We start from the raw sequence: 22,121 nt of genomic DNA, 5'->3' as shown, positions 1-22,121 counted from the left end.
GCATGGAAATTCACGCAATCAAATCAATTTTCTATTCTGAATTCTATAGCATACTCATAATCCACGCATCTATTAGCACAATAACTAGATGTCAACTAGTCCAATCCTTACACTGGATGTATCAGAAGCCCTGCTTTGGAAAATACTTTATGCAGAAATCAAAAGACCATGGCAGGAATCATGACACCGTAAATTCAGATAATTTCGTTCAGTCTTGGAACAGTAGCTAGAAAACATGCAGGTAACCCATAATTGATGAAAACCACAGACTTTAATCAAAGCAAAATCTGAAAAGGTTCTTACGACACTTTAAAATCTTTTTTTTACGGTTTTATATTAGTTTATTATGTATTTTAAAAACAACTGATTTTTTCCCCAAGTGTGTAACACAAGGTATGAGATGTATCGCCTGCGACTAAAAAACACGCTGTCAATATTGGCATACGACTGATAAAAACCACGGATTTTGATGGTGTAGTTCTTTATTTGAGAAACAAGCCACATTTTCCTCTTAACACTTGGTCAGCCAAAAGTTTTTTAGTCAGACATGCTTCCATTGGCATTTATAACTCTTTCATATTCTTTTACATGTTTCCTTCTAATTTCATAAATACTGTAAATATACTTGCAAATTTTTATAGGCGTCTAATAGAAAGTATGAGAAACATCATCTACTGCACAAAAAAAGAAAAAAAATGATCGATGAATTTTGCCAAAAAAAAGGTTTTAGCAAACTATATTTCTGTTATGGAAAGCTTTTACCTCATAAATTCTCCAATAGAATTTCCAAAAAAATTGAATTTTTCTTTTTCTGAGAAAATCTAATGAAATCTTTTACTTTTGTACAATATTTGTCTTAATATTGTAACAAACTAAGACAGTAAAATCAATACAAAAGACCAAATGCAGATTTTACTGTGTCATTGAAATCCTTAAAGGCTATATATTTGAAGTTTCTGCTCAATGATTCCGTATTATTTGTCATTTTCCTGGGGGACTAGCAGTCACTAGTGGCTCAGCTGCAGATACTATGGTGTTGTGCATGTACTGTGCACAAAAATTTACGTAATATACCACCCTCTAAAGGAAGTGCTGAAACAAAGAACACTGATCAAACTTGTCATATGCGGACAGCTCGTCAGGGATACCTAATAATGAGGGAAGGGGCTACAATGCTAGAAAGGTTAAGATGGCGAGGACAAATCTAGCGGAAGAAGGATGTTGGATTGCCAAAAATCCTCAATATCAGCCAACCATCTAGGGCCATATAAAAAGCAGGTCGTCTTCAAATGGGATGGGAAAGTCGTAATGAAAGATTCAATGGTAATTGGAACTTCCAGGGAGGGTATAAAGAGGGAGGCATGGAATAGATCGGGAGGGAGGAGGAGCATGCGTAGCTGTGATAGCCCCAGGTTGTTTGGTGATGTAGTGATTTGTTAGAAGCTATAGTAGATACCTTAACACCCAAAGAAACCAGGATATACGATCAGAGTGAATAGAACATAAAAGTCATTGTATTGAATATAATGACCATATTCTAAATTTGATCTAATTTCCCTAGCTTTTTCCTGTTTTGTTTTTTTTTTAGATTCCAAGTCTCTCTATTTCCTCAATTAATTAAAAAAAAATTTCCACAAAATCAGGTTTAAAAAAATACATATCCATTAAACCAAACATGGGCAAAAATAGCATCAGTTAGTATACCAAGCCTAAAACTACTACAAATCATTATCAATAAACGAAAGAAACCCAAAACAGATAGAGATTGAAATAAATAACAGAGTCTAACTCAAAATGAGCAGACACTAATATGACTAGGGTTCTAAACCCCATGCTTTCTAAAAGCCAGAATATAATTTTTACTTTACTGAAAATAATTCAAATGAATTTATTGAAAAAAAAAATGTGAAGATAAAAAAAAAAATAAATATGCTGATATTTATTACTTAAAATCTTAATTAATTTTTGATTTATTAAAGTTATAAAAGTGAAAAAAAAAATTTCAATTTCATTTTCAAAATTTTCAATTTCACAAAACATTAAAAAAAAAAAAAAAAAAAATCAGTAAAGTACAAATTATATTAAGCTTTTAGAAAGCTTGGGGTTTAGAACCCTACTCATATTAATTTCTGCTCGTTTTGAGTTTGATTCTGTTATTTATTTTAATTTCTGTTTGTTTTGGGTTTCATTTATTTATTGATACTGATTTATGGTAGTTGTATGCTTGGTAGATTATTTGTTTCTATTTTTGTTCATTTTTGGTTAAATGGAGCTTTTTACTTTTTTTTAAAAACTTGAGGAAAAAGTTTTTTTAATTTATTTCTGTTCGTTTTATATTGACATAGTCTTTTTCAGGGAGAAAGACTGAGTCTCTTCAAAAATTAAAAAGCTATCCCTCCCATAAAAACCTCAAATTTCCCCTGGGAATAACTTACAACCTTTCCGCCTAATCTCTGGCGTTTTCTTCAACCCCAAAAGCCTTGTTATATGATATTTTGACTATTTTGAATAGAATGGATATCTGAAAATTGCTATTAGACGCATATCAGGACAATACAATGTGTGTGGGCTGGGGGGATTTTTTATCCTCAAAATATATTTTCCAGACCTTTCTGATAAGCTGAACAAAATTTTTATCTCAAAATTTTTATTGTAAGTGTTTGGGAAAATGATGGGTATGAGGGGGGGGGCATTTGCCCTCTGATCACTTTTGATTAATAAAAAATGCACCAGTCCTCTCAATTTCCAATTGAATGAGCCCTTTTTGAAGCTTCTACGACAACGCTTTCTATAAAATAAATTATACGCCCCAAGGGCATAACTTACAACCCTTGCCCTGAGGGGTGTGTGTGTGTGTGGGGGGGGGTATCATCCTCAAAGACATAATTTCCAAAACTTTAAATAACCTTGAACAAAATGGATATCTCGAAATTTTGACTGCATGTGTTTTGGGAAATGGTGGGCGTGAGAGGGGGTTTAGTTGCCCTCCAATCACTTTTGACTATTAGAAAGGGCACTAGCCCTTTCGATTTCCAATTGAATGAGCCCCTTTTGAAGCTTCTACGACAATGCTTTAAAAAAAACCTTATATGCCCCTAAGGCATAAATTACAACCCTTGCCCTGAGGACTGTGGGGGGAGTGTCCTCCTCAAAGACATAATCTATTGATCTTTCAACTACGTTGAACAAAATGGCTGTCTCAAAATTTTGATTGGATGTGTTTGGCGAGATGGTGGGCGTGGAAGGAGTGTTAGTTGCCTTCCAATGACTTTTGACTATTAAAAAGGGGACAAGCCCTTCTAATTTCCAATCGAATGAGCCCTTTTCCAAGTTTCTACGACAACTCCTTCGATACGAAGTGCCCTGGTCTAAAACCAACCCCCCCCCCCAAAAAAAAAATACATTGTGCCAACATCATTCTTTACTTAGGCAGCGCTATTACGCTGCCTATGATAATTATCATATATTTCCTAAGCTATAGGTTTTGCCAGAATTGAAACAATAGCCCCCAAATTGAGCGTATAGTAGGCATACTTTTAGCGTCTTATAGCCAAGTTTGTTCAGTGAAATGAGAAAAAAGAACACAGTGGCTTTTCTAAGGATTCTTATAATTTTCTTTTAAAGCTTTTTGAACCTAAGGCCGTTTTTTGCTTCTTTTTTAAAATAAATACTTAAAACTCCTTATTTTCACACCAGTACAATATAAATGAAAAATTATACATAAAAGATGCCAAGAGGTGGTATACTGTAAAATAGAAGAATTTCTTTGTCACTTTCACTCCCTTCTTTACAATTCTCTGATAATATTTGCTTGCATACTTCTTTCAGTTTTATCTTTAAACAAAAATGTTTGAAAGGCCCAGATTTGTTATTTCGTTCTTTATGGAGAAATATGAGTAGCACTTACCTAAGCAAGAAGGACAGCATTCACCGGGTTTTCTCCTTTCTATTTTTGATGGTCGACATGCAAGAACTGGACAAGTCTTTCGAATACAGGTTAATTGTCCATCTTTACATCGGCATATCACACAAGGGTCTTCTGGATGGACAGAGTCTTCTCCTTCCCTGACAGTAATGCCACCTATATTGCAACCAGAGCAAGTGGGACAGCATTTACCCGGAGATGGTGACACCGGTGAATTACAAGATGTTACGCAGGTGTTGTTGGATGTGGTAATTATTCCGCTTTTACAAGTAAACTGTTTACATGGAGAAGCAGGATCAATCCATTCATAGTCATTTGGTACATAAGTACCATTGAAGAAACATCCTAAAACATTAAGATCCAGTTTTAAAGACCTACATATGAAAAAAAGGACATACTATACCAGATAAAAAAGAGCTTTTGACTACAAGATAAAAAAGAACTTTTGACTACAAGAGAAGATTCGGAGTAAATATATTTTCTCTTTCACTTTCCAAATTCAGATTACTCCAAGGAAACAGTAGATAAGACGTTTGGATGTTTTCAGATCAGGCCTTTCTCCCAAAACTTCAACCACAAGAACTAGCAAATTAACAGAGACAAAATTGCCTGTGTTTCATAGGGTGGAGATGTGAGGGAGAAGACAAAAAAAAAAACCTATTTTACCTCATTGAATTCCCTTTTGCTGAATATTTTATGCTATTTCAACCAAGTAGAGGTTGGGCATAGATTCTTACGCCCCCCCCCCCAACGTATCTTTCTAGGCAGGATCTAGAAAAGACCCCAATTACGAAATCAAATGCAGCAATCTGCCTTATTACAAAAGAGGTTAATCCAAAATTTTATAATAGCCTGTTTAAAATAATTGACCAAAAATTTCGGCACAGTAATTACATCTAAGTACTACGTTCTTTAAACTGGTAAAAAAGAAAAAAGAAAAAAAAACATAAAGACTTGACTTATTGACCAAAAACCTGCCTGTCGCTTGACGGCAATAAACTTTCCTAGACAATTTCACGATGGAAATAAGAACGAGCTGATCATGGGTTTTGACACTTTAAACAGAGGAAAAAAGCGAAGTTTTCAGATGTTTAAAGTAATTAGAATACCGTTTTATATTAGTGAAACTATCCAGTCACTTCAAAATTTGGGGATGGATGACTGTTTCTCTATTTTATTTGTGTTTTATATATTTCTCACGGTTCACCTTTCATCGCGTTTTACCCGATTTATCCGTTTTTGGTAGCAACAGTAGATGAAATAGGCGTTTTCAATGGTCTGGGGTAAACACAGTAATTTTCTAATTTTCTTATTCTTTTTCAAAAAATACACTGTCCCTGAAGAGTTAGACAATATTTGATTTTGCGCAATCTAGATCATTTTAGGATTAACCTAAAATGAGCTAAAAAACAACTTCAAAATAAAAAGTTTTTTAGAAATGATTGTCTGTGATAAATTAAAGCACCCGTGTGACACATTCACCCCCTTGAATGCAGTTAAGCAGCCTGACCCTACCTAGCAGTAGCACAATTCGTTCAGTCAAATAATCATATAGGCCTTCTCATTAAGAGAAGCGAAATTAGCAATGACATTCCAGATAAAACAAGACATAAGAAATTCTTAGGTGGACAATGTTATCTTGGTATTTTAGTGACATTCACCGATATTAACAGTTAATGTTTTAGGTAACTAAAATACATTACCAAGAACAAACTATTATTTTCACACCTATAAAATATTAAGTAAAGTTTAAGTGCAAAGATGATGCAGACTTTTAATATGGTAGATAGTATTGAATTTTTGTTTCCAGCAAGTGGCTGAAAACTTCCTTAAGAGGATTTTCATCTACAGGTTACATTTGCAGAGGAATATTTACCTCTGCTCTATCAGAGACCAGCTATGATTAAAGGCACAAAAACATTTTAGTAGCTACAGGTCAAAGATTAAACAAAATAATTTTATAAACCAAGAGACACAATTCAGATTGTAATTTCAACGTTTGTAACGTTTTGTTGTTTGTAATTTTAACGTTGTTTCACTTGTAAACAGATTAAGTGGATACCTGAAAACGGAAACTAAATCGTGAATAGCTGAAAACGAAAACTAAATTAGACTTTAAACCCCAAATAGGTAGCTTATAACGAAAGTTCATTTAAGAATGATAATAATAATAACTTATTGATTTTTTCTCACGAAGTAATTCCTTCTAGCCAATCAATGCTCATTCTTTTCTTCCATTATTGATATTTTTTAGCTAAATGATTTTCTTCGCATTTGAAAGGGCTATATTTAACCCAGAATTTATACAGAATTTAGCTGTAAAGTTTTTTTCATTCTAGAATTTGTAAATTCTACAACAATAAAAAAGGAAGAAATTTTTGCCAAGAAGTATTTTGTTTTTATGCTAATTACGAATGATTTTAAAGCCTTTGTGGAGGTTTGAGGGGAGGAAACACCACGCTCATGCATGCTAATTTCCGTGCGTTATAAGCTTGGCTTAATTTTTCACTCATAGTGAGCTATCTTAGTTTTTAGATTAACACTTTATTTAAGTTAAATTTTTGCCTGTTGTAAGTCTTAAATTCACTATTCACTTTAATTGATAAAGACTTTTTCTAAATTTAGATTCAGCTTATTTTTAATTGACATAGGCTTGCATACATTATTTTAGTAGTAAGGTTGGCTTATACTTTATCAATAGTGGTAGTGATATTAATCAAACAGTTCGTGGTAACGAACTATAAGTAAGGAGCGACCTGGCTCAATAGTAACCGAAACTCTAAAAACCGGGATATTGATACCAATAGATACATCAAAAGAATCAGATTTCAATACTGACTTCAAATCTATAAGTTTCATCAAGTTTAGTCCTACCCTTCAAAAGTTACGCGCCTGATAAAATTTGGCTGATTTTCCAAAAAATGGGGAAAGACCCCCTAAAAGCTATAGAACCTGACTGAAAATCCCACCATCAGATTCAGCGTATCAAAGAACCCCACTGTAGAGGTTTCAAGCTCCTATCTGCAAAATGTGGAATTTTGTATTTTCACGGATGCGTGTGTATTTGTATTTTTTTCCCCAGGGGTGATCGTATCGATCCAGTGGTCTTGGTAGTAAACGTGGTCTTGGTAACGTAAAAACGTAACGTAAAAAAACGTGGTCTTGGTAGTAACTATGACATTGAATAGTGGATGGGCAATGGAAATAACACGCATGCCTGAGTGATTCCAAAAATAATATGCGCATTTAATTTTTCAAATTATTTACAATATCTTGGGAGTGGCCATAGAGATTGTGTTGAAATTTTGAGGGAATATTTGATTGTCTAGTAGATTTATAATTGTCCCAAAGAGGGGGCGCAAGTTAACCGAAAGACAAAAAATTATCGTGAATTGTCTGTTTAATTGACATATACGACATTTTTTCCTTAAGGTTTTGATAATTTTTTATTTATGAAAGTAAGAAAGATGAAAACATTCCAAACGTATTTTGTTTTTTGTCTTTGTATTTTGTCAAAGACACAATTTCCAGAACTCTCAGCTATGCTCAACAAAATGTCAACTCAAAATTTTGATTAGATGTGTTTTGGGATTTGATGGGCATGGAGGGAGGGCGGAGGGCTTGTTGCCCACCAATTACTTTTGACTAAAAAAAGACACTAGTCCTTTCAATTTCCAATCGAATGAGCTTTTTTCGAAGTTTCTACGAACACAAATGGCCATCTCAAAATTTCTATCAGATGCATTTCGGGAATATATAAGGTGTGTGTGTGTTGGGTGGGGGGGGTATCCAACCTTCGCTAACTCTGAATCTTACAAAGGAAACTAAAACTTCTGATTACCAATCCAATGAGCCCCCTCCGAAGCTTATACGATAACCCTTTCTATATATACCTTATATGTCCTCAGGGCATAACGTAAAACGCTTGCCCTGAGGCTGAGGGGGCGTTATCATCCTCAAAGACATAATTTACTGTCCTTTCAATTACGTTGAACAAAAACGCTATCTCGAACTTTTGATTGGATGTGTTTGGGGAAATGGTGGGCGTGGGAGGGGGTTAGTTGCCCTCCAAAAAATTTCGACTATTAAAAAAGACACTGGCCCTTTCAATTTCCAATCAAATGAGCTGTTTTTAAGATTATATAACAACAGATGGCCATCTCCAAATTCCTATCAGATGCATTTCGGGAAAATCTGAGGTATGGGAGGGGGTATCCACCCTCCGATCACTCTGAATTTTAAAAAAGGGCAATAGAACTTCTGATTACCAATTCAATGAGCACCTTCCGAAGTTTATAGAACCACCCTTTCTATATGTACCTTATATGCTCCCAGTGAACAACTTAAAGCCATTGCCCTGAAGACTGTGGGGGGGGGGAGGTTACAACAAAATACGAGGCGTGTGGGGGGGGGGGGTATCCACCCTCCGATCACTGTGAGTCTTAAAAAAATACACTAGAACTTCTTATTACCAATCCAATGATCCCCCTCAGAAATTTATACGATTACCCTTTCTATATGTAGGCTACCTTATATGCCCCCAGGACACAACTTACAACCCTTACCCCGAGGGCTCTGGGGGGTTGTCATCCTTAAAGACATAATTTCCGGACCTTTCAATTACGTTGAAAAAAAAGACTATCTCGAAATTTTGATGGGATTTGTTTGGAGCAATGGTGGGCGTGGGAGGGGGGTGTTGCCCTCCAATCCCTTTTGACTATTAAAAGAACACTCGCCCTTTCAATTTCCAATCGAATGAGCTCTTTTCAATGCTTCTAAGACAACAAGTGGCAATTTCAAAATTATATCAGATGCGTTTCGGGAAAATACGAGGTGTTACGGGTTATCCACCCTCCGATTTTCTGATCACCAATCCAATGAGTTCCCATGATCCCACAGCTCATTCCAATGAGTTCCCACACCTTATTCCTGTGAGGAGTGGGAGGGGAGTATCCACCCTTCGATCACTCTGAATCTCAAAAATGGCACTAAAACTTCTGATTAGCAGTCCAATGAACCCCCTCCGAAGTTCATACGAACACCCTTTCTATATTTACCTTATATGTTCCCAGGGCATAACTTGTAACCCTTGCCCTGAGGGCTGTGGGGGGGGGCATCCTCAAAGACATAATTTCTGGGCCTTTCAATTACGCTGAACAAAATAGCTGTCTCAAAATTTTGATTAAATTTTTTTGGGGAAATGGTGGGCGTGGGAGGGGGTTAGCTACCCTCCAATCACTTTCGACTATTAAAAAGGGCACTGGCCCTTTCAATTGCCAATCGAATGACCTGTTTTTGAAGATACTACGACAACAAATTTCCATCTCAAAATTTCTATCGGATGCATCTCGAGAAAACCCGAGGTGTGTGTGGAGGGGGGGGGGTATCCGTCCTCTGATCATTCTGAATCTTAAACAGAGCACTATAACTTCTGATTACCAATCCAATGAGCCCCATCCGAAGTTTATACCATCACCCTCTCTATAGGTGTAGTGTGTGTGTGTGTGGGGGGGGGGGTATCCACCCTATGATCACTCTGAATTTTAAAAAGGGCACTAGTATTTCTTATTACCAATCCGATGAGCCCCATCCGATGTTTATGCGATCACCCTTTCTAAATATAGCTTATATATCCCCAGAACATAGATTAAAAGGCTTGCCCTGAGGGCTGCGGGGGGGGGGGGTGTCATCCTCAAAGACATAATTCCCGGACCTATCAAACACGTTGAACAAAATGGCTTTTTCAAAATTTTGATTAGATAAATTTGGGGAGATAGTGGGCGTGGAAGGGGGTTTGTTGCCCTCCAACCACTTTCGACTAATTAAAAGGGCACTGGTCCTTTCAATTTCCAAGCGAAGGATCTGGGGAGTTGTCATCCTCAAAGACATAATTTTTGGACCTTTCAATTACATTGAACAAAATGGATATCTCTAAATTTCGATTGGATGTTTTTGGAGAAAAGGTAGGCGTGGTAGGGGGTTTGTTGCCCCCCGATCACTTTTGGCTATTAAAAGGGCACCAGCCCTTTCAATTTCCAATCGAATGGGCTCTTTTCAAAGTTTCTAGGACAACAAATGGTCATCTCAAAATTTCTATCGGATGCATTTTGAGAAAATACGAGGCGTGGAGGGCTATCCACCCTCCGATCACTCTGAATGTTAAAATGGGCACTAGAACTTCTGATTAAAAATTCAATGAGTCCCCTCTGAAATTGATACGATCACCCTTTCTATATATACCTTATAAGCCCCCAGGGCAAAACTTACAACCTTTGCCCTGAGGGCTGTGGGGGGAGGGGGTTGTCATCCTCAAAGACAAAATTTCCGGACCTTTCAACTACGTTGAACAAAATGGCTATCTCAAAATTTTTATTGAATGTGTATGAAGAAACGGTGGGCGTGGGAGGGGGTTAGCGTCCCTCCAATCACTTTTGACTATTAAACAGAGCACTAGCCCACTCAATTTCCAATTGAATGAGCTTTTTTCGAATTTTCTACGACAACAAATAACCATCTCAAAATTTCTATCAGATGCATTTCGGGAAAAAACGAGATGGAGGGGGATATCCAACATCCAATCACTCTGAATCTTAAAAAGGGCAGTACAACATCTAATTTCTAGTCAAATGAGCCCATTCCGGAGTTTTTACGATCAGCCTTTCTATATATACCTTATATGCCCCAAGGACAAAACTTACAACCCTTGCCCTGGAGGCTGGGGGGATTGTCATTCTCAAAGATCTAGTTTCCCGAACTTTTAACTACGCTGAACAAAATGACCATATCAAAATTCTGATTGAATGTGTTCGGAGAAATGGTGGGCATAGGAGGGAGGCGAGTTGCCCTCCAATCGCTTTTGACTATTAAAATGGACTAGCCCTTTCAATATCCGATCAAGTGAGCTCTTTTCGAAGTTTCTAAGACAACAAATGACCATCTCAAAATTTCTATCAGATGCATTTTGGGAATATACAAGGTGTGTGGGCGGGGATATGCAATGAGCATCCGTCGAAATTAAGTGAAAGGAAGCTACGAGTGACTTTGATTAATAAATCTTCTCAGCCGTTTCCCATAAAGTGCGGTGTTCCACAAGACTCAGTTCTTGGTCCTCTCTTGTACCTGATATTCATAGACACAATGAGATTCTACATTCCTGGAGCTTTAGTTACTTAATTTGTTGACGACACGGCTTTAGTGATTGCAGCAAAGTGGCAGCAAAAGCTCTTGTTCAAGGCTAATAAGGTGCTGGATGGCCTACATGAATTTGTTTGTGCTAGCCTACTTAGCGTCAATGCATCAAAAACTAATTTTATGATGTTTATAGGGACTGGTCCTGCTCTCATTCTCCCTGGTGTCCTTCTATACAATGGCCTACCGCTCTCACAAGTCGAAGAGATCCGATATCTGGGATTCATCCTGGATCAAAATTTGAGTTGGAGAAAACACTGCAACATCATAGCATACAAGGTGGCGAGAGGCCTTGGATTTCTGAACCGTTTTCAATTTTTTTTTACCTTTGAAACTTCTGCTTTTATTGTATTTTTCCTTAATAGCGCCTTATATAAATTATGGTTGTTTGATTAGGGCGAGTAATTTTATTTACGATTTTAGAAGAGTTCAATTTCTGCAGAATAAGTCTATAAGGTTGATTGGAAGGTATGATCGTGGTATGGATAGCACTGAATCACTTTTCAGAAAGTTAAAAATTTTAAAGGTTGGTGAAATAAGAGATTATCAAACTGGAGTATTTGTATTACAGTGTCTGAATGGTCTTGCACCAGATTATTTTATGAATATTTTTAAGCCCAATTTGTTTTATCACGATTATTCGACTAGGAGTGCGGATAGTCTTGCATCTGAGCCACGGAACAAAACGAGAGCGAGTAATGTGACCAGACACATGGACCCGTCAGTTTGAAATTCGTTCCCAGATTCCGTTCGTCAAGCTGAAAGTGTGCCGCAACTTAAAACCCGTATTAAAAATCATTTCTTTTCAGGAATTTGGTAGTGTTAAAGGATCGAGAGAAGGTTTTTTTCTATGTATATTGCCATTATTTTTTTATATAATTAATTTCAATTATTATTTTTGTTATCCCCTTTTTTCATTTGGATTGGTAAGATGAATTGGCATGCATGATATCCAACTGGTCGTTTTTCAAGCATCCTTTTGCTTTAGTGCGACTTGTTGTTATATTGAGTTGTTTTTATATTAATAAAAATGTCTGAGCCTGAACCTGAAAAAATCAAAATTTTTAGATAACCATTTGGTTCAGCATATTAGAACAGTCCAGCAGCTATGTCTCTAGGGATATTGGGTATATCAATCCCCCACAGTTGTGTAATTGGCCCATTATTCTTTAAACCTAAATGTTACTTTAAAACTAAATCAAGAGGCACTGTGTGTATGGTTACCAGTAAGAAACCTCAGCAATACATCGAGAAGGAATGGGGGCATCAATTTGAAACTTTCGGGGCTACTACTGTTACCACTTCAGCTCTTACAATTGCTCAGCCTGGATACAAAAGTGTATCCAGGTTGCCAACCTGTTTTTTGGGGAATGATATTAAGTTTTATTTTTCAGGCAACTTGAGGAGGTATAAACTAAATTTAAACAATATTACTTGTGTAAGGATTAAAAATTGTTAAAAAAGTCAATATACGATATACAAATAGCAAACAAAACACTATGGAATCTATAGAAAAAACGGTAAGATATAAAATATTAGTATTTTCCATGAAAAAGACTATGTCAATAAAAGACGAACAGAAATCAATTTAAAAAACTTCTTCCATAAAAGAAGTTTCTCCAAGAAAAGTAAAGAACTCCACTAATCCAAAAATAAGCAGAAACAAATTCAAATAACCTTCCAAGCGTAGAACTACCATCACCATCACAAATCACAATCAATAAAAAAAAAGGAAAATCAAAACAAACAGAAATTACAACAAATGACCGAGTCAAGCTCAAAACGAGCAAAAATTAACATGAGCAGCGCTGACAACCCCCATACCTTCTCAGGATCAAAACATAACTTGCACTGTACTGAAAACAAAATACATTTAAAATGTTTTCACTTTTTACTTTGATAAATAAAAAATTATTAAAACTTTAAGAGATAAATATCAGTATATGTATAACTGACGATCCACGATTTTTTTTTCTTTTTTATTTAGTATATATAGGTCATCAACTAGTTGTACACTTGCTTCTTAGAGGAAAACGAACTAAGGGGCTATTCTTCTTCCTCAGGTTATGCGATTCTTTGGGCTGAACTGCGTTCTGAAGTCCCGTCTTCGAAACAGACAATATGCTAATTATTGGTGAAATAGTCGGTAAAAATCACCGGCCAATTGTTAAAATCCCTCGCTCCCTCCCCCCCCCCCCCAAAAAAAAAAAACAAAAAAAATTTGGCTACTAAAGCTCTTACACGCTCGTATGGCTTGGTTTAAATTCAACAGCATTCCCTTTTTGAAGATCTGTCATGGAAGAGGTTACAATTCAATTTAATATATAATTTCTCATCCACGAAGTGTCTTGGACATCAATCAAGACGGTCACAAGCTGTTGAATGTAAATTCAGATAGAAACTAGATGCTGTTTGATAAAATATAGGCTATATAATATAAGCCTATACTAACTTTAGTTTTAGAATGATTGAGTTGCAACTGATGCCTCAAGTTTGCAATCAGTAACGTTAATGCCGCTTTAATACCAACTCTGGTGAAATAAACAAGATTTGTAAAATATGGCCTAACTGCCTTTGGATTGTAGACTTCTACATTGCAATATTAAACCAAGATATAAAATCCACAATCCCATAAGCCCTTCAATGCGATCTTCCATGGAAATTGGAATCCATAAAGGAAATAAATCTTCACTGTGTTTCGATTACGATACCGTGCTACAATTTCAATTAGTTTTATGGATTTACAACTAATCATAACAATTGATATATATAACTAACTCCTTATACATAATAACTAATCATTACAATATTAGCCCAAGATACGAAATCCACAAGCCCATAACTACTTCAATGCTATCTTCCATGGGAATCGGAACTCATAAAGGAAATTACTCTTCACTGTGTTTTGGTTTACGAAACCATACTACAAATTTTAAAGTGCTTTATTGATTTACAAATAATCATGTAGGACGATTCCCTAAATGATCCATTAGCGATCAGAAGTTAAAAGAGGTACAACAAGTCCACAAGAGTAAAAGTAGGGATGGGGTACTTGATCAGCATGGATCAAAGAGTTCAGTTTTGGGCCGTTCAATCCTAAAAATAGGGAAGTTTTGTGTGACTCTGATTTCAAAAAGCCGTAACATTTACAACTTTCTACTAAAATAACAGCATTTGGTTTAAAGGGATATCTACATGATAGTTTGCCCGACAGTTACGAGGGCCCTTCTGTGATTAAAATATGCATCTTGAAACTTTTACTCAATACTACCCCTAAGATCCCTTTAACCTCTAAAAAAGGTACTGAAATTTTTTAATTTGCAATAGAATGAGCCCTCAACAGCTTTCTATGATCATCCATTCTATATCCTGAATCCTGGTAAAAAGAAGATATACACTAAAGACACTTCGTTGTTCTCTAGATTTATGCTAACGCATTGACTCTAATTATATGTAATAAGCAATCGAATGGTGTTTCTTAATCTGCCAGAGTTGATCTCAGTTTGCAGAGTTAATTTCCTGTTCTTCCAAACAACTGCGTAAGAAATTACCCTGTGTTTTGACTATTCTACTTTTTATATCTTTACTGCCTCCATCACGTTTACTAAAAGATATTACACAGGTAAGTGAAGCTATTCACCTCACTAATCTTCTCATTGCCTAACATCAACAGTTCACATTTATTTATTCCTAGTCTATGTGGCTTAGTCTTCTTAAAATTTATTTTCAAACCTATTCTTGCAAGCTGAACTCCCGAAACATCCAAAAATAATTTCGCATATTTATTATTTATTTATTTTATGATTATTAATTTATTTTGCTTATAAATTTATGGAGGACCTGTTAAGTGCAAGAACATTTTTTTCAAAAGAGCTTCCAAATAGAAATACGGGAGATTTTTGAATGGAGAATGTCAAGCTTCTTACCTTTACAGATATTGCAACATTTGTTTCTATCTTCATTTAAGACTAAATAACAGTTTTGCAGGCCAGCACATTCTTGTTTGTTACATTGGATATGTTTATCCTAAAAAAAAAAACAAAAAAAAATCCACCAAAAACAATGGTAATTTGTCGAATCAAGTACTTTGACAATAATAACAATAGCAATCGTATACTAAGGAAAACTATCAAGACTATCAATAATGAAAAAAGCAGATTCCAGAAAATACCCCCACCTTTTCACTCATTTTGGTATTTTCTTATGAGTTGGAATACAAAATACCAATTTTGTCAATCTGGCTTCTGAACTAAATATGTACCGTGAGTAAAATGCGATGTATTTAAAATACCAAAATAAAGTTCCTTCCTTCTCAAGATTAAATAAAAAAAACAAGTTTTTTAAACTGAAAGTAAGGAGCGACATTAAAACTTAAAACGAACAGAAATTATTCCGTATATGAAAGGGGCTGTCCCCTCCTCAACGCCTCGCTCTTTACGCCAAAGTTTGACTCTGTCCCACAACTTTATTTTTTAAAACAATAAAAAGTTTGACTTTCTCACAACTCTATTTTTTAAAACAATAAAAAACTTTAGCGTAAAGAGCGAGGCGTTGAGGAGGGAACAGCCTCTTTCATATACGGAATAATTTCTGTTCGTTTTAAGTTTTAATGTCGCTCCTTACTTTCAGTTTAAAAAACTTGTTTTTTTTATTTAATTTATGATCGTTTTTTAGTTAATGCATCTTTTATTTGCATCAAAATTTTACTTTTCTTTTGCTAAATGGATGTCTTTAGAAATTAACTTACGTAACTAACTCCTATATTCGTATATTTTTCTTCTGGCAAAAAATACAAAGTTGCAGATTTTTGCAGATATGAGCTTGAAACCTATGTAATAGGGTTTTCTGATACGCTGAATCTGACGGTGTGATTTTCATTAAAATTCTTTCACTTGTAGGGGATGTTTCCCCCTCTTTAAAAAATCGAGTAAATTTTCTCAGGCTCGTAGCCTTTGATGAGTAATACTAAACTTAATAAAATTTATATATTTAGGATCAGCATTATAAACACATTCTTTTGATACATTTATTGACATCAAAATTTCGTTTTTAAAAGTTTCGATTACTAATGAGCCGTATCACTTGTTTTTTTATTGTTTTTTTTTATTACGTATATGTTATTACTTATATGAAGGGGTTCTCCCTTAGTCAATACCACGCTCTTTACGTTAAAAGTTAAAAAAAATGTTGATTCACAAACCCCTGAATCACAAAGGCCGTTTAATTAGAATAGATAGCTCTTTTGAAAGCACTAAAAAAAACTGTAGCGTAAAGAGCGAGGTATTGACTTGGGGGAGACCCCCCTCACATATTTTATAATTTCTGTTCGTTTTAAGTTCTAATATTCCTTCTTACATTTCAGTTGAAAAAACTTGTTTTTTTTTATTTAACTTCTGATTGTTTCTTAAATAATGCTTGGAAATCCGGCGTCCCCTTCATAGAAATGTCCCTTACCCCAAAGAAACATCCTCCACGGAAATATTCTCCAGAGTAATCCCTCCTCTAGCCCTCCCCCTCCAGAAAAAATCCTTCCTGAAAATGGTTGTATACTTCCCAATAACCAATAAATAATGCTGGCAAGTCCGGCGCCCCCTTCATGGCAATTTCCCTTCCCCATGAAAATTTCCTTCATGGAAAGATCCTTCCATATAGCCCCCAACCCTCTCCTTCCCCCACCTACCAGAAAAAATCTCCTCTCAAAAAGTCTGTATACTTCCCAATAACCAATATTATATGTTAACATTGAGTAAAGTTCATAACTTTCAGCCCTGCCCCTGGGGACTTTGGGGGATCAAGTCATCCTAAAAGACATTTTTATCATATTTTTCACCATGTTGAACAAAATGGCAATCTCAAAATTTTGATCGGGTGACTTTGGAAAATAATGAGCATGGGAGGGGGCCCAGTTGCCCTCCATTTTTTTTGGTCACTTAAAAAGGGCACTAGAACTTTTAATTTCCGTTCGAATGAGCCCTCCCGCGATATTCTAGGACAACTGGGTCGATACTATCACCCCTGGGGAAAAAAAACCAAAAAAACAAAAAAAAAAACAAGTAAACACGCACCCATGGTCTTTCTTCTTGCAAAAAATGTAAAATTTTACATTTTCGCAGATAGGAGGTTGAAACCTCTATAGTAGGGTTCTCTGATACGCTGAATCTCACGGTGTTATTTTCATTAAGATTTTGTGGCTTCTAGGGGTTCTTTCCCCCTTTTTTCGTAAATTAGCCAAATTTCTCAGGCGCGACTTTTAATGAGTAGCACTAATCTTGATGAAAGTTATATATTTGACATCAGCATTGAAATCTGATTCTTTTGATATATCTATTGGTATCAAAAACCCGTTTTCTAGAGTTTCGGTTACCATTGAGCCGGGTCGCTCCTTACTTTACAGTTTTTTAGCACTCCTGATTAAGCCATAACATAAATATAAAATAATTATGTAGAAGAAATAGTTAATAAATGGCGAACATTTTAAAAACCCAAAGGCAAGCAAGTACTAATGACGGGACCACGAACTGTTTGATAATTCTGACTTCCTATAATTAAGCTAAATCTAGTTTCAAAAATGAAAAGTCCTTAATCAGCAAAGAAAAAAAACTGCAGTTAGCTTCAGACAAAGAACGGCGCTATCCAAGCTTTGGATTTCGCTAAGACAGTGAGCAATAAAAAAGGTGCTGCGCACAATATTTCCAAGGAAGTTCAAACGATAAGAACCGTGTGAACGTCTAAATCATCAGAAATAGTTAAGAAAGATTATTGGACGAAGGGTTCGCATCCTTGGGCCACTTCGGCCAATTGTGAGCCAGTTCTTACAGCGCAGGACTAAAGAGCTGCGTTTGATAGTGGGGTAAAAGTGCTTTTTGAAGATATTCGTAAATCAGAATCAGAACCATTCAGATAGAATTTTTTCGCCATTCAAGCTTGGTGATTCTTTCATTGTTGTATCTCAGTCACCATTATTGTCATTTGAAGTGACCCATTGCTGTTCACTCAAATATGTAAGTTTCAATAAATCTATTGCTTTTTTACCTGTGTTTATTTCATTTTATATGTCTGTAGCCTGCCTAATGTCGGATTTTGCGAAATAATAACAAAGTTATTTATTTATAACTTTATACTGCTTTGTTAATAATACCAAAACAAAAAAAAACGAATTTTGCAAAAAATTGACAAAATTAATGATAAATTAATTCTAGAAACAAAAAATAAGAAAAGGCTTAAGAACATCATCATAATCCTCGTTGTTCACGCAGTGGCCCAAGATATTATAAGACATTGAGTAATATTCAAGCATGAAAATTCATTGCTAGCTAGCCATGACACAAGGAAGATCTTTATGAAATTGGACCCCAAACCCTTCGAGACCTTGTTTCAACAAGTAACAAGACTAGAAAGAAAAATGAATGAACCCAAAGAATCGACCAATTTATGGTGGAACATACTATTGGCCGTAGGTTTCATATTCGCGACTTCCTTGACCATAAGAACCCTATTGACTTGTAATTACTGAAAAATTCTGAGACTAAGAAGGCGAAAACCCAGAGAAGAACACGAGGAAACAGCTGAAATGCAGAGGTTAAACCCGGAACCCCCTGAGTACGTCTAAGCCAAGAAAAAGGGAAGACATTAGAAAACGAGCGGGTATAGAGGTCTCCACTCGTTCATGCTATGTCTAGTTCCCTGATTTTAAGGTTTTTAACGTACAACCGTGTGGTTACGACTCTCCAACTTGCGCTTCTTAAGAAGCATGGACGTGTGTGAAAAATTCAGGCATGAAACATGTTGTAAAATTAGACCTCAAATTTAATCATGCTTTATAAACTCTGTTTAAATAATTATTTTAAATATAATATAAAATTAACTAAGTGTTGAAAGAAGTTAAAATAAAGTGTATTTAGTAGTGTATATTAGAAAGTATGATAAGAGACCACACTTAAAGTTAAAGAATTAATATTTTATAACGTCGTTAGGCTATAACAACTTAGAAGAAACTTCTATGTATTGAATTTCCCAATGGAATTATGTCGTTTTATTATAACCAACACGATAACAATTTCGTTTTGTGTACTAATATTAGTGTATTTATTTAATTCTGTCTCGTAGCGTAAAATTGATGTACCCAGTCGATACACGACCTATTTGTATTATGACTACTCGTTTTAAAGAACGTGTGATTCTGCCGAGTTATTTTATTTCAGGAATTGGAACGGCATATCAGACACTAATCAGGACAGTGCACAGACCAGTGCAAGTATAGCTCAGTAGCACCTATTTTCATCACATCTCGACCAACGAAGAGTACTCTACATAAACCCCAAGAAAATCTCGACCCAACTTCGCCTATGAAAATTAGGGATACCCTTTGATCAAGGAAACGATGATCATTTGACAAAGAACAATTTGCTTCAATCTTGGATCATATTATTCATCAGGTAACGAATCTCAATATTTAGTGCCATATCGATTTGTAAATACACCAATCCCGAAAATCTCATTATCTAGAATAAGATATGAGTGAATACATCATCACTGACAATAATATAGATGAACCCAATTCAGAAGAATTTCTACATATCGACGATTCACACTTTAAATCCCCTTCGACTCTTTCTCCGTTACGAGATTACAGAGACATTAGAGATATTACCGTAAATATCACGAGATAAGTTTTGAAATATGGACTTGGAAACCAACCGTCGAATCATAGAAACCAAAATAATCCCACTAAAGAACCCCTGTGTTACAATTTACTCTTTCCAAGAATTATAAACAGTATGATGAAGCAATTAATACAGTTTGAGGTTGACCCATTCCAAATTCACATATCATTTCCCCTATGATTAATCAAGGAGTCCCCATAAAAACTAATGAGTACAAGCCATGCACGAACAATTTTATGAACTAAAATCTCTAAGTGCGTGAAGGAACAATTTTACACGAGAAACACATTCTCTATGTGATTAAAGACAACCCAAGAGTGAAATACTATGGGGATAGTCAACCCTTTTGTCATCAACGCATTCCCAGTGCTCAAACCCTTAACAATAAGGCACCCTACGAACTATCCAAAAACAACAGGTGAGAATGAACTCTAATGGCAAAATTCCACACACCTGTAACCAATAGTATAATTTCCCGTTTGATAATTGGAGATGTCACTTCGTCCAAGATGAGCGTAACCATACTTGAACTAATCTGTGAGGAAAATACATCTGAGTGCCTTATAATTGTGTTTCAACAGGATGATGCTAGTGAAGAACCATAATTCGCAACAGAAGGAGTAAATGCATAAAGAGGCAAGTATAGTGGTAAAATAAGTGTCAATTCATATATGACGACTAAACAATTTTGATAGTCTAATGTTGATACTACATAACAGACAGTCCAAGTGAAATTATTTGTGTCACCAGCGAAAATGGTAAGCATAATGTGGTAAAGCTTCATAACAATAATACTGTTTGTCTTAAATCACTCATGGATGTACTGCTTGATGTTCAAGTAGAATCATGTGTAGTATGGTCATGTTATTCATTTAATGTAGCGTAGATAGAAAGTAGTGTGCCATATAAACAACAAAATTAAAAAAAGCCTTGTAAAAAGTGAATTCAAAAAAATCTTATATAATGGTAGAATAGCCCCAACCTTGTTGGAAATGTAAAAGCAATCAGTGTTAGATGTAGAAAAAAAAATCTTTAGTATCGTAGCTAGCCTAGAACCATTAATAATCTTAGTCCGGTAGATGAATTTTAGATAGGGATGTAAAAAAAAAAAAAAAAAAAGAAAAATAAAAGTAATATAGAAAATTTTTAGCACTCCTGATTAAGCCATAACATAAATATAAAATAATTATGTATAAGAAATACTTAATAAATCGCGAAAATTTTAAAAACCCAAAGGCAAGCAAGTACTCATGACGGGACGTCATTAATTGATGGGAAGGGTAATATATACCGTGAGCAAAATGCGATGTATTTAAAATACCAAAATAAAGTTCCTTCCTTCTAAAGATAATTCCGACTTCCTATAATTAAGTTAAACCTAGTTTCAAAAATTAAAAATCCTTGATCAGCAAAGAAAAAAAAAACTAAAGTTGGCCTCAGAAAAAGAACGACGCTATCCAAGCTCTGAATTTTGCTAAGAGAGTGAGCAATAAAAAAAGTGCTACGCACAATATTTCTAAGGAAGTTTAAACGATAAGAACCGTGTGAACGTCTAAATCATCAGAAATAGTTAAGAAAGATTATTGGACGAAGGGTTCGCATCCTTGGGCCACTTCGGCCAATTGTGAGCCAGTTCTTACAGTGCAGGACTAAAGAGCTACGTTTGATAGTGGGGTATAAGTGCTTTTCGGAAAGATTTGTAAATCGGAATCAGGACCAGTCGAAAAAATTTTTTCACCATTCAAGCTTGGCGATTCTTTGATTGTTGTATCTCGGTCACCATTGTTGTCGTTTGAAGTGGCTCATTGCTGTTCACCCAAATATTTAAGTTTCAATAAATATATTGCTTTTTTACCTGTGTTTAATTCATTTTATATGTATGTAGCCAGCCTAATAACAGGTAATTAGCTCACAAATCTCGAAGGACGTTCCCAGAGAATCTGATCTCCAGATAGCTCGAAGAAAAGAAAATCCCATTTATATGGCTACACACCTTATCTTTTTCCATTAATTGAGGGTGGCGCAAGCCTTGTTGGCTCAATCTTTAGTGCTATAAGCGGCGCTATCGGAGGACTTGTAAGGTGTAAGTTCACGGCTTTTGAGCATAATATTACATTTGACATAGTCAATATTTATGACCACAATTAAGCCCAGTCCCTTTTCTTTTATAACCACAGCCCCTAAAACCTTCATCGCTACAAATATATATAAGCACTATTAAATGGTCAAACAACTGATATATTTTGGGGTACTTAATCATTGTTTTTTGGAAAATTTTGCATGCAAAAACAAAGTAGGAGTCAATCAAGTGCTTTGATAATAATAACAATAGCAACATGAAAAAT

The 22,121-nt window shown here is 35.4% G+C and overlaps 1 protein-coding gene across 3 annotated transcripts in view; it reads right to left on the bottom strand.

Annotated features, from left to right (window-relative positions):
- The window catches only part of LOC148947710 (BMP-binding endothelial regulator protein-like), an 89,614-nt gene that overhangs the window by 39,857 nt on the left and 27,636 nt on the right, over positions 1–22,121 (bottom strand). For all 3 annotated transcript variants that reach the window (XM_089095383.1, XM_089095384.1, XM_089095386.1), the window contains 2 exons: positions 15,040–15,139; positions 3,908–4,270 (listed from right to left, as the gene is read on the bottom strand). In XM_089095383.1, coding sequence (XP_088951509.1) covers positions 3,908–4,270; positions 15,040–15,139 — 463 coding nt within the window. The remainder of the gene's footprint in view (positions 1–3,907; positions 4,271–15,039; positions 15,140–22,121) is intronic.

This window comes from Artemia sp. Qi Xiang Cuo, chromosome 10 (assembly GCF_049724085.1).
Source record: "Artemia sp. Qi Xiang Cuo chromosome 10, ASM4972408v1, whole genome shotgun sequence".
In the NCBI taxonomy this organism is placed as follows: Eukaryota; Metazoa; Arthropoda; class Branchiopoda; order Anostraca; family Artemiidae; genus Artemia; species Artemia sp. Qi Xiang Cuo.
The sequence above is the reverse complement of the archived record's forward strand: the minus strand, read 5'-3'. Positions and strand labels throughout refer to the sequence as shown.